Here is a 13,233-nt window from a genome sequence, read left to right as displayed (position 1 = left end):
AAAAACTCTGAAGCTTAATGTTCAAAAAGGGGATTAGTCCTGCAATTTGAAGCATTCATCTAACTAGATAGCTACAAATTATTAATGGAGATTGATGCTAATATTTTTCACAAAATGGAGAAGGAACATCTTCAGGTTCTCTGTAGGGCTTGACCCACCTCCCATGTTTGTTAAGCACAAGCCCCTTGTAAGGCAACTGGTACCAAAACTCAGGGATCCTCAACTCCTCTATCAGCATATCTGTTGTCTTGTTCACCAATGCAACATCTCTCCGAGCATTCCACCTAAACTTTGACTGCTTACGAAGAAATCCATCTAAAAGATGGAGGCATATCTCCAAATTGTGGCTCCCTATCAAATCAGACTCATGCTTCAGATACGGTGACATGAACATGTCAAGCTTAAGCTCTGTTCCTACGTGCCTGTGAACCCAGTTTAATTTTCGACTAACCACACCAAGCCCTTGAAGAATTTTGTTAACTAAGATCCCTGGCAATTTCGGGACTATATCTTGCTTAACAACAATGCGTAATGTTTTTACCCCAATCTCACTAAGCTTCTCGTTGAATGCCATGTTCCCAACCCTTGGCGCGCCAAATGGAATGACACAAATGGGAAGGCCAGGGATTGAGGTTGCAGCTTCATAGGCATTGAGGAGAGCCAAAGCACCACCAAGGCTATGCCCAGCAATGGTGAAGCTTATTTCTTCACCCTTTCCTTTGTATAACTCCATAAGCCTGTTCACTTCTTGCATGACTTGTGTCAGATTTTTTTTTTGAATTTCAATGCCTCTCTTTGTGAGGGTTGCATCTTATATAGAAAATGGAATAATAATTACAAAGCTGAATCTATGCTAACATCAATTACCTACTAAAGTAACTCTATTACCTACTAAACATCAATTACCTACTAAAGTAACTCTATTACCTACTAAAGTAGAATAATAATTACAATGATGAATCTACTAAACATCAATTACCTACTAAAGTAGAATAATAATTACAATGATGAATCTATGCTAACATCAATTACCTACTAAAGTAACTCTATCACCTACTAAACATCAATTACCTACTAAAGTAACTCTATTACTTAATTGACAACTCATGCCAACACTCCCCCTCAAGTGGAAGCATCCAAATCTTCAATGCGCAACTTGTCTAGTGAGTTGTAAAACTCTCTGCTTGATACGGCCTTTGTAAGAATATCCGCCAGTTGATCTTCGGACTTCACAAATGGAAACCGAATTATTTTAGCTTCGAGATTTTCTTTAATAAAATGCCTGTCAATCTCCACGTGTTTAGTGCGATCATGTTGGATAGGATTGTGAGCAATAACAATCGCTGCTTTGTTATCACAAAGGAGGTCCATTTCGGAGGTAGGTGCAAAGCCAATTTCGGTTAGAAGTCTTCTTAGCCATAGAAGTTCACAAAGTCCTTTAGCCATTCCACGGAACTCTGCTTCAGCACTTGACAGTGCCACCACCTTTTGCTTCTTACTCCTCCACGTAACAAGATTTCCCCCGACAAACATGAAGTAGCCTGAGGTGGATCTTCTGTCTGTGGTATTCCCTGCCCAATCTGCGTCTGTATAACCATTAACTCTGAGATGATTATTCTTTGCAAACATAAGTCCTTTTCCTGGGGAGGATTTTAAGTATCGTAAAATCCGAATCACTGCTTCCATATGATCCTTACTCGGTTGGTGCATAAATTGGCTTACAACACTCACTGCGTAAGCAATATCAGGACAGGTATGCGAGAGGTAAATTAGTTTCCCAACTAACCTCTGGTATCTTCCTCTGTCTGTTGGCACTTGACTTGGATGTTCTCCGAGCCTGTGATTCTGAACAATTGGAGTGTCTGCTGGCTTACAATCCAGCATTCCAACCTCACAAAGTAAGTCTAGTATATATTTTTGCTGAGATAAGAATATACCTTTCTTTGATCTAGCAACTTCTATTCCCAGGAAATATTTGAGTCCTCCCAGATTTTTCATCTCAAATTCGGTTGCCAATTGTTTTTGAAGCTTATCAATTTCCTCTGCATCATCCCCTGTAATGATCATGTCATCAACGTATACAATTAAAGCTGTTACCTTGCCCTGTTGATGCTTCAAAAATAATGTATGATCTGAATTGCTTTGGTGGAAGCCATACTTCTTCATTGCTTGACTGAACCGTTCAAACCATGCTCGAGGTGATTGTTTCAGTCCATACAATGCACGCTGCAACTTGCACACTACTTCAGTGTTTGAAGATGCTGTGTAGCCTGGAGGAGTGTCCATGTATACTTCCTCTTCAAGATCGCCATGAAGAAAGGCATTCTTTACATCCAACTGATGTAATGGCCAATCAAGGTTGGCTGCGAGTGATAGCAAAACCCTGACTGTATTTAGTTTAGCCACCGGTGAAAAAGTTTCTTGGTACTCTACACCATATGTTTGGGTGTATCCTTTTGCAACTAGTCTCGCCTTATATCGTTCTATAGATCCATCTGCCTTATGTTTAATTGAGAAGACCCACCTGCACCCGACTGTCTTCTTCCCTTGGGGTAGTGGGACCAAGGTCCATGTTTGATTCTTTAGTAGTGCCCCCATTTCTTCCTCTATTGCTTTTGTCCACTTAGGATCCATTAATGCCTCCTGAACTGTAGTAGGAATATGACATGCAGAGAGCTCCTGTGAAAAACTCTTGAGTGGCTCAGGCAATTTTTCGGTGGAAACATAGTTGGCAATTGGATACCTCGACCTTCTTTCCTCCATATCTGGAGAGTATCTGTTTGGTGGTTTGCCTCGGTTATGCCTGAAAGGTAAGTTATACCCAGTATCTATAGCATTGATAATTGAGGGTGTGCCAATATTACTTACCTCAGGAATATTCTCAGGAGATGGGCTTGCAGCAACTGAGAGGCGGGGGGATTCTTGTTCTTCTCCTGATGGTATAGGCTCAGCTGCCAGAGGTTCTTCTTCGGATGGTATAGGCTCAGCTGCCAGAGGTTCTTCTTCGGATGGTGTGTCATTCCGATTCTCAAGCCATTCAAAGGTTAGCCACTTAAGCTCTTCATCTAGTGTCTCCCCCTGAAGAGGAGCAGTGGATACCGAGGAAGGGTAGAAAGAAGCGGACTCCAGAAAAGTGACATCCATAGTCACATAAGTACGCTGAGTAGTAGGGTCATAGCAGCGGTAGCCTTTTTCGTATGTAGCATAGCCCAAGAAGAGGCACCGACGAGCACAAGGGTCAAGTTTGGTACGTTGGTTCTTATGAAGGTGTACATACGCCACACATCCAAAGATACGGGGTGGGAGCATGAGGGCAGAAGGTAGAGAGACCAAGGTTGATAGGGATTGTAGTAGGGTTTGGAAATTTAAGACTTTGGATGGAAGGCGGTTGATCAAATGGACAGCGGTGGTAACTGTATCGGGCCAATGTCTTGTGGGAACATGGGCGCCGAGGAGGAGAGCTCGGGCAGTTTCAAGAATATGTCGGTTTTTCCTTTCAGCTACCCCATTTTGTTGTGGTGTCTGGGGACATGAAGTTTCGTGGATAAGGCCGTGGAGTTGAAAATAGGACTGAAAATGGTGATTGACATATTCTCCACCATTGTCAGAACGAAGAATCCGAATCTGAGCTGAAAACTGAGTCTGAATCATAGCATGAAATGACTGAAAAACCTTAAATACTTCATCCTTATGTTTAAGCAAATATAACCAAGTCATGCGTGTGCAATCATCAACAAACGTTACAAACCAACGTACACCAGAGACAATAGACACGGGGGATGGTCCCCATACATCGGAATGAATTAAAGCAAAATGAATGTCACTTTTATTCATGCTTAAAGGATAAGTAGCCCTATGACTCTTGGCTAAAATACAAGTATCACAATTTAACTCAGAAGCTTCTACATCCGAAAATAAATCAGGAAACACATGCCTTAGATACCCAAATGAAGGATGTCCCAAACGACGATGCCACAACCAAATCTGTTGAGTCTTGGAACTCAGTGAAGACACATGATGAGTTCTTCCCATACTGAAATCTTCCATGTAGTATAATCCCCCCCTCTTAGTACCACGCCCAATTATCTCCTTGGTGAGAATATCCTGTATAAGGCAAAAATCAGCAAATATGAGTACCACACAATTCAGGTCTGTGGTAATTTGACTCACAGATAGTAACTTGTGGGACAATGAGGGAACAAGTAATGTGTTGGATAATTGAAGAGAGGGTGATAATGTCACAGAACCAGCTCCTGTGACAGGAGAGACCACTCCATTGGCATTTGCAATGCTAGTGCGCCGTGGAGATGAATGTTGAGAAAGATCCGTAGGATCAAAGGTCATATGATCCGTGGCCCCAGAGTCAAGTAACCAATCATCACGGTCAGTATTGCAGTAAGAACTAATTAATGCATGACATGGATTACCTTGATCCACAGAAGAAAAATTCTGTTGAGGGATTAGAGAGAGACACGGTTCAGCTGCTGCTACAGCAGCCTTGCCTATGCCTGCACTTGTACCAGCAGTGTCTTGTTTCTTCCGGGCTTGGAGTTCATGCCACCAATCCGGATACCCATGCAGTTGGAAGCAATTTTCCCGTATGTGCTTCATATTGCCACAATGAGTGCACTTTAATCCGTCAGATGATGATCGGCCTTTAGAACCAGATTTTCCAGCATGTTGTGGGTTCGATCCATGGATTCCAAGCTTGAGGCCTCTTGAAGCAAGCACTGCTCCTGGAGGAAGTTCATGGTCACCTGCGTTCATCACCACCTGACGAAGGGCCTCTCTACGGACATGAGCATAAGCTTGCTCTACGGTAGGAAACGGGTGTAGCTGCAGCACGTCACTGCGGATGTTATCCAGCTTGTCGTCAAGACCATCCAAAAAAACGTAGACCCGATCTTCTTGGAGGAGAGTATTATACCTTTGAATATCAACAGGGCATTCCATTGGGTTTGGACGTCGAAAATCAATTTCACGCCAAAGACCTTGCAAGTCAGTGTAATATCTTTCCAGGGATCCACCTGCTTGACGGAGACGTGAAACACGGCGCCGGAGATCATAAACCTGGGATGTATCACCACCATCAAAATAGGTGGTGGCAGCAGAGTCCCACACCTGTTTGGCTGTGGGAAACCGAATAAAGTTTCCAATTAACGTCGGATCCATGGAGTTGATAAGCCATCCTTTGACAATGGCATTGTCAGTGAGCCATTTGCGAAAGGACGGGTCGTTAGGAGATGGCGGGGTCAGGTCGCCATTGATGTAGCCCAACTTGTCTTTGCCGGAGATGTACATTTCGACAACTTGGGACCACAAGCCATAGTTGGAGCCATCCAACTTGATGCCTATCGGTAGAGCTGCAGGTTTTGAAGTCACGGTTGAGGCCTGGGCTTTGGACAGAGCTTCGGCCATCTTGGAGGTGAGTAATTCAAAGAGAATCCGGTCGGTGGTGGATTCCTCTGTCTGGGTTGGTGTTTCGGTGGCTGCCATAGGTAGATAAGAGGCTAAATCCTAGGGCTGGGCGTGAACAAGGAACCGGATCGTGAGATGCTCTGATACCATGTCAGATTTTTTTTTTTGAATTTCAATGCCTCTCTTTGTGAGGGTTGCATCTTATATAGAAAATGGAATAATAATTACAAAGCTGAATCTATGCTAACATCAATTACCTACTAAAGTAACTCTATTACCTACTAAACATCAATTACCTACTAAAGTAACTCTATTACCTACTAAAGTAGAATAATAATTACAATGATGAATCTACTAAACATCAATTACCTACTAAAGTAACTCTATTACCTACTAAAGTAGAATAATAATTACAATGATGAATCTATGCTAACATTAATTACCTACTAAAGTAACTCTATCACCTACTAAACATCAATTACCTACTAAAGTAACTCTATTACTTAATTGACAACTCATGCCAACAACTTGCTCAGAAGCACTCAACTTGTTATACCTTGTGAGCTCGCTCTTCGATCTGTAAATGCTTAGAAACCCACGTGCGACCTTTATGTTTCCATTCTGTTGATCATCATCTATACACTCTAGCCTTGTTTTAAGATCCGTGAACCACTCGGTCGGAGTAACTGTGCCGCGCCATGCCATGACAATGTCTCTTCTTCCGATCCTTGCCGATTCTTCGTCGTCGCTAACCGCAACATAGCCCATCCAATTTGAATCTTTGCTCCACTTTTCACCCAGAAACGACCTCCCAAAACAACGCGGGACATCTACATGCGACATGGCATATATGTACTTGGTCACCTTGTAACCATGTTGGGTCAGGCCTAATTCTTTGAAAAGCTTGTGCCGGTTGTATCTGCTACTTCCACAATACTCCGAAAAAGGATCGAAGTCAAATGCATCGTAAGTTGCCTGAACAAATTCTCCATATTTTACAAGCTCACGTCGAAGCCAAGGGTGGAGCGGGTTAAGAAGATTCTCCCAGTTGCGCAAACCATGAATTTCCCGCCATTTTGTTGGTATGTTTTCGTTGGAAGACTTCGTCGGAGTCATATAATCGCCCCGGTCGATAAAATCGGAAGCTGAGTATGGCAAATGGAGGAGGTGTGCTAGTGTTTTGGTGCAACGAGAAGCACTTTTCTTAATGGCCGCTTCTTCATGAACCCTGATTCGGGAGAGTGGTAATGCCATGCTTGATGCACAAGTTAGATCATTAAATGAATCTGCTGCTTCATATGACTCCAACGAAGGAAGGATTTATAAACTTTATGATGGGAATCTGTCGCATTTGACTGTCAAGCGGTATTTATGAAGCTTTGTCGTCAAGAAATGGATTGTTCGACCAAGTCTTGTAGGGTCATCGTTTTTTAAAGGCCAGATGTTAGGATATTAGAGGAGGAATAAGACGTAAATGGCTGCTGCTTCGAACTAGGTAGTTGGACTTGCATGAATGTTTCAAGCCAAAGTCAAGAACTGGGTCTTCTCTTGAGGTCGTATTCTCTAAAAGCCAGTTGTTAGGATACAAGGGAAAAAAGTCGAAGGGCTACTGACTACTGATACAGTGATGCGCATGCAGTAGCTATATATAGTTCGTTTGTTTCGGTCAAATATAAGAATTTGGGAAATGATTTATTCGTCAATTTACCTTACATTAACTTTACACCAAGACACATAAGGTGTGATTAGACCTATGCATATAGGTCTCATATATGTGAATTTCATATACATGAATCCCACATTCAATGTATCTTGGTATAAAGCTGATGTAGGATAATGTGATGTAGAAATAGTTAAGAGAGTTTAGAAAACAAGTTAAAAGAGTTTGGAGAATTCTCTGTTTTGGAAAACTTACCAAAGCAGAGTAGTTTCATATGTATATATAATAACAAGAGATCAGAGTTTTGTACAATGGTTACAAATGAATCTGTCCTCACGAGAGACTTTACAAGTGAGAGAAAAAGGCAAGCAAAGGAATAAAGGAATCCTAGCTACTGCTGCCAGACATTCCCCCTAGTCATGCGTGTTTCTTGGTGATGGGTGGCTGCTGTCTACAATAAAGAAATCCTTGCTACTGCTGGCAGACATTCCCCCTTGTCATGCGTGTTTCCTGGTGGTGGGTAGCTGCTGTCATGCGTGTTTCTTGGAGTCGTTTCTGGTGCTACCTTTATATTGTTAACATTCCCCCTCAAGTTGATGGGGAGAGGAAGGACCATCAACTTGTCTCGAAGGAAAATGAACCGAGCTGTAGACAAACCTTTGGTGAAGATATCTGAAGGTTGATGATGAGTTGAGATGTACCGAGCATAGAGATCCTTGTTGAAGACCTTTTCTCTAATGAAGTGGTAATCCACTTCAATGTGTTTGGTGCGGGCATGAAATACAGGATTGGAGGAGAGGGAGAGAGCACCGATATTATCAACCCACAAGCATGGGGTACAAAGAAGAGGAACTTGTAACTCCTTGAATAACATGCGAATCCAGTACAATTCAGCAACAGCAAGCGTCATGGATCGGTACTCAGCCTCAGTGCTAGACCTGGCCACAACCGCCTGCTTTTTAGCAGCCCAAGAAATGAGGCAGGGACCAAGGTAAATGCCATAGCCAGTTGTAGATTTGCGGTCATCGGGACTCCCTGCCCAATCCGAGTCACAATAGCCATTAAGATGCAAAGGACCTTGAGTATAATGTAATCCAAAAGTAACTGTGCCCTTAAGGTAACGAAGAACTCTTTTGGCTGCAGTGAGATGAACTGTTGTGGGAGCGTGGAGGAATTGGCACAATTGATTGACACTATAGGCAATATCGGGTCGTGTGAGGGTACAATATTGTAGAGCACCGACAATATGACGATAGGCAGTAGGGCCAGGCAAAGGATCTCCTGCAAACCGAGAGAGTTTTCCCCCTGAAGTACACGGAGTAGGGGCCGGTTTAGAACCCGCCATCTTGGTTCTGTGTAACAGATCTGCAATATACTTGGTTTGGGACAAAAATAGTTCGTGAGTACCTTTTTGAGCTTGAATGCCGAGAAAGTAGGATAAGGGTCCCAAGTCTTTCACAGCAAAGTCACACTGCAGCTGAATGATCAAATGAGAAATTGCAGAACAGGAATTGCTTGTGACAAGTATATCATCTACATATATAAGAACAAATATAGTGACTGAAGTGCGATGAAAGTGGAATAGAGAGACATCGACAATAGAACTCTCAAATCCAAGATCCAAGAGAGCTTGAGAGAGCCGCATAAACCAAGCCCGTGGGGCTTGTTTTAAGCCATAAAGGGACTTATGAAGTCTGCACACATGGTCAGGAAATTGGGGATTTTCAAACCCTTTTGGCTGCTCCATAAACACTTCCTCCTCCAGAAGCCCATGTAAGAAGGCATTAGAGATGTCTAATTGATGTACAAACCATCCAAAGTGAACTGCCAAAGCCAATACCAGCCGTATGGTTGCTGGTTTTATAACAGGACTGAATGTGTCATGGAAATCAATTCCCCCTTCTTGATCAAATCCTTTAGCAACAAGCCTTGCTTTGTACCTATCAATGGTACCATCGGATTTCTGTTTAAGTTTAAAGACCCACTTGTTTCGCACTACCTTTCGATGAGATGGTCTAGGACACAAGGTCCAAGTGTTATTAGACATTAGAGCATCATACTCAGCATGCATAGCCTCTAACCAACAAGAATGCTTCACTGCTTGGTTGTAAGTTTGAGGTTCGATAGGAAGGCTAACAGAGGTGAGGGCTTGGAAAGGATATTTGGTGGCTGTGTACAGGTGGTAGTCAGGGAAGAGTTTAGGGGTGGATGAGTTGGTTTGAGAACGAGTAAGCATCCGAGGTGGCTGTTGGAGAGAAGAGTGAGAGGTTGGGTCAGCGGATGGGGGTGGAATGGGGTGCACACCAGAAATAGGAAGAGAAGTATCAGGTGAGAAAGTGGGAGAAGGAGATGATGGGATGAGTGGTGAAGCAGATTCAGATGTGGGGATAGGAGAGTTAGGAGAGGAATTATCGAGATCAGTAGTGATAGAGAAAGATGGAGGCAAAATAGGGGAAGAAAGAATACCTGAGGGGGCAGGAATAGCTGAACCAGGAGGAGTATCCAATGCAGGGTGAGGTGAAGCAGTGAGGTCCTTTGCTGGAAACTGAGTTTCATCAAACAGAACATGTCTGGAGATATAAACACGATTGGTTAGAAGGTCAAGGCATCGATAACCCTTTTGACTGCTGCTATATCCAATAAAGACACACTTTTTACTCCTAAAATGCAGCTTATGAGATGTGTAAGGTCGGAGTAAGGGATAGCAAGCACAGCCAAATGTTTTGAGAAAAGAATAATCGGGATGTCTTTGAAAAAGTTTGAAGAAAGGAGAAACATGCTTCAAAACAGCAGTTGGCATCCGATTAATTAAGTATGTGGCAGTTAAAAAGGTGTCAACCCAATAAGAGGGAGAAAGGCCAGATTGAGCTAAAAGGGATAAGCCGGTTTCAGTGATGTGTCGATGTTTCCTTTCAGAGATCCCATTTTGTTCAGAAGTGTAAGGACATGTGAGTTTATGTAAAATCCCATGTGTGTTGGTAAAATTTTGAAAGGCAGCTGAGACATATTCTCCTCCATTATCGGTTTGAATTTGTTTAATTTTACAAGAGAAGAAGTTTTCAACTAAGGTCTTAAACTTGATAAAGCATGAAAGAACTTCAGATTTCTGGCGCAAAGGAAACATCCATGAAAATCGAGAGTAGTCATCAATGAAAACAACATAAAATTTACAGCCACCAATTGATACGACAGGGTAGGTCCACACATCTGAGTGAACTAAGGCAAGAGGATGTGTGGACACTCGATCAGAACTCAAAAAGGGCAATTTTTTACTTTTGGACACTTGACATGAATCACATAGCTGGGTACGTTTTACAGAACCAGAATAAGGCAAGAGAGATTGCTGTAAAAGTCTGTGGACAACAGATTCTGCTGGGTGTCCAAGTCGAGAGTGCCAAACATCAAGAGGTGCTGTGACTCCTAGGAAAGCAGAGAAACGTGATAAAAAGGCTGTAGAAGAAAGGAAGGCAGCTTTGGACTTGACTCTATTGGACTGCAGCTGCTTGAGATAGATGGGATAAAGGCCTGCTTCACTTGGCCCTTGCAGGAGGATTTCCTTGGTCAGCATATCCTTGATGAGAAAACAAGTAGCAGTGAGAATAAAGTAACAATGATTGTCTTTACAAAATTTTTGTATTGACAGTAAATTAGATGAGGCATGAGGACAATGCAAAATATTTTTGAGGCAGAAAAGATTATTGGAAGTGGAGATTAGTGAAGAACTAGTGTTGGCTATTTGCAGGCCACCTCTATTGCCCACTGTTACAGTTTCTGGCCCTTGATAAGGTTGTTGCAGGGTGAGATTCTCTATCTCAGAAGTGATGTGGTGGTTAGCACCACTGTCAAGATACCAGGGCTGCTCAGGTTCAGTTGCACTGTTCGTGGTTGCTGCCATTGCTGCTAGTTGAGAGGGAGGGTGGCGACCTTGATATGCAAAGTCCATCCTATGGTAGCAGTCCAAAGCTTGATGGCTGTTCTTCCCACAAATTTGACATGGAGGACGATCAGGAGACACAAAAGAAGGGGAAGGGTTCACATTTTTACCTGGTTGCACATTGGTGGAAAAACTTGGTCTTTGGTGAGGAACTTGCTGCTGAGTAGGTGAGTACTGTGGAGTATGCCGCTGCTGTTGATGGAACTGCTGAAATGATCGAGGAGGTTGCCTGTAGCCTTGCTGGAACTTGGTTTTTCTTGAAAATTGTTGTGGTTTTTGTTTTTGTGTAAAGAAAGCAAGTTGTCCTCCTTCAGGTTGAGCAGATTTTTGAGAGGCATTAAGAAGTTGTTCATAGTTTAGCAGTTCCATTTGAAAGGCATTAAAGGATATTGGGTTATCTCGGGTAACAAAGCTGAGGGTTGTAATAAAGAGATGATAGGAGGAATTAAGACCTCCAACAACATAAGAAATGAGGTCTTCATCATCTATGCCTTTGCCTACTGCAGCAAGTTGATCAGCTAAGCTTTTGGCAGTGAGAAGGAAGTCTGAGCAGTGTTGGGATCCTTGATCGAGGGTCTGAAGTTGCCGCTTGAGATGAGAAATCTGTGTGCGGGAGTTTGGAGTAAATCTGTTGGAAAGATAAGACCAAACTTGGCGGGCTGTGTTCATTCCATAGACTGTGGAAAGAATCCTCTCAGTGAGAGTAGCATTAATCCAAGCCAGTATAAACTGGTCTTTCTTTTGCCATACCAGAAATTCTGGATTGCGAACCGATGTTGGTTTACCTTCATTATCAAGGATAAATTCTGAGGGGCAAGTCTCAGAGCCATCGACGATACCCAAGAGTTCGTGGGTTCGTAGAGTTGGAAGGAATTGTGTGGTCCAACTTATGAAGTTGGGACCATCCAGTTTCAAGGACACCAATGGTGTGATATTTGGGAAAACAAAGGTTGCTGTAGCAGAGCTATTAGAAGCCATTTCAAGATGAGTGATTTCAAAGTGAGTAGGATCGAAAAAGAGGGATGAGCCAAATGCTCTGATACCAAGTTAAGAGAGTTTAGAAAACAAGTTAAAAGAGTTTGGAGAATTCTCTGTTTTGGAAAACTTACCAAAGCAGAGTAGTTTCATATGTATATATAATAACAAGAGATCAGAGTTTTGTACAATGGTTACAAATGAATCTGTCCTCACGAGAGACTTTACAAGTGAGAGAAAAAGGCAAGCAAAGGAATAAAGGAATCCTAGCTACTGCTGGCAGACATTCCCCCTCGTCATGCGTGTTTCCTGGTGATGGGTGGCTGCTGTCTACAATAAAGAAATCCTTGCTACTGCTGGCAGACATTCCCCCTTGTCATGCGTGTTTCCTGGTGGTGGGTAGCTGCTGTCATGCGTGTTTCCTGGAGTCGTTTCTGGTGCTACCTTTATATTGTTAACAGAAATAACGCATCTTTTATTTTTTGTTATTTAAGAGATCGACGTACCTTTTAACGTGTTCAACAAAGGATATTAATAACTTGGCTTTACTAGTTTATGCAAAATAGACAAAAAAAATAAAATAAAATTAAAAAATAAATAAAATTCAACTTTTATAGGCCTATCATGGGGCCGACTTTCGACTAGACGAGTTAGGCAGACGCCTAAAGCCTATAGTAGGCCCCTATATAGTAGTTGTATTAATAGCATTTAATTGGTAAAAAAAAGTGTGGTTAATCTAAAGAAAATGACTGATTTAAACCGATAGGGGTTGGTTTAAATAGTAAGGGTCTTAGTCTCGTGGCATCCTCATTTGGTCTAATGTTCAAATTTTTTTGTGTGCAAACAATTCTTTGGAGCCATGTCTGTCGGCGAAGCCAGAATATTACCTAATCAGTGTGGAGGGAGCGCTCTGGGTTTAACCGATAGGGGGTTGGTACACGAAATGACCATACCTTTGAAGGGTTCCTTGTCATTAGAAAAAAAATAAAAAATAAAAATGAAGAAGTCAATCATTGTAAACAAAAATATTTTTAGTTTTTTAAACATGATATTTATTCTCATATTGATGGTTTAGATTTATTTTTAGAACTAAAAGTTTTACAAATAGAAAAAAGCACTCCAATTGACATAATAAATTATATAAAAAGACAAGATTACATAATTCTTTTGAGAATTCATCTTACAATTGCTTCTATAGAAAAAAGTTTTTCAAAATTAAAATCGATAAAATGCTATCTAAGATTGA

General features: G+C 42.0%; 1 protein-coding gene across 1 annotated transcript; it reads right to left on the bottom strand.

The window, feature by feature from the left end:
* Nucleotides 1–6,672, bottom strand: LOC133869156 (phospholipase A1-Igamma2, chloroplastic-like). The gene is made up of 2 exons (XM_062306114.1): nt 5,934–6,672; nt 1–756 (listed from the first exon to the last, which is right to left on the bottom strand). The coding sequence occupies exons 1-2, from the start codon at nt 6,670–6,672 to the stop codon at nt 98–100; spliced, it is 1,398 nt and encodes a 465-aa protein (XP_062162098.1). The 3' UTR covers nt 1–97.
* Nucleotides 6,673–13,233: the final 6,561 nt, after the last annotated feature.

This window comes from Alnus glutinosa, chromosome 5, assembly GCF_958979055.1.
Source record: "Alnus glutinosa chromosome 5, dhAlnGlut1.1, whole genome shotgun sequence".
Lineage (NCBI taxonomy): Eukaryota > Viridiplantae > Streptophyta > Magnoliopsida > Fagales > Betulaceae > Alnus > Alnus glutinosa.
Note: the sequence above shows the minus strand (reverse complement) of the source record. Positions and strands in the feature narration are given on the sequence as shown.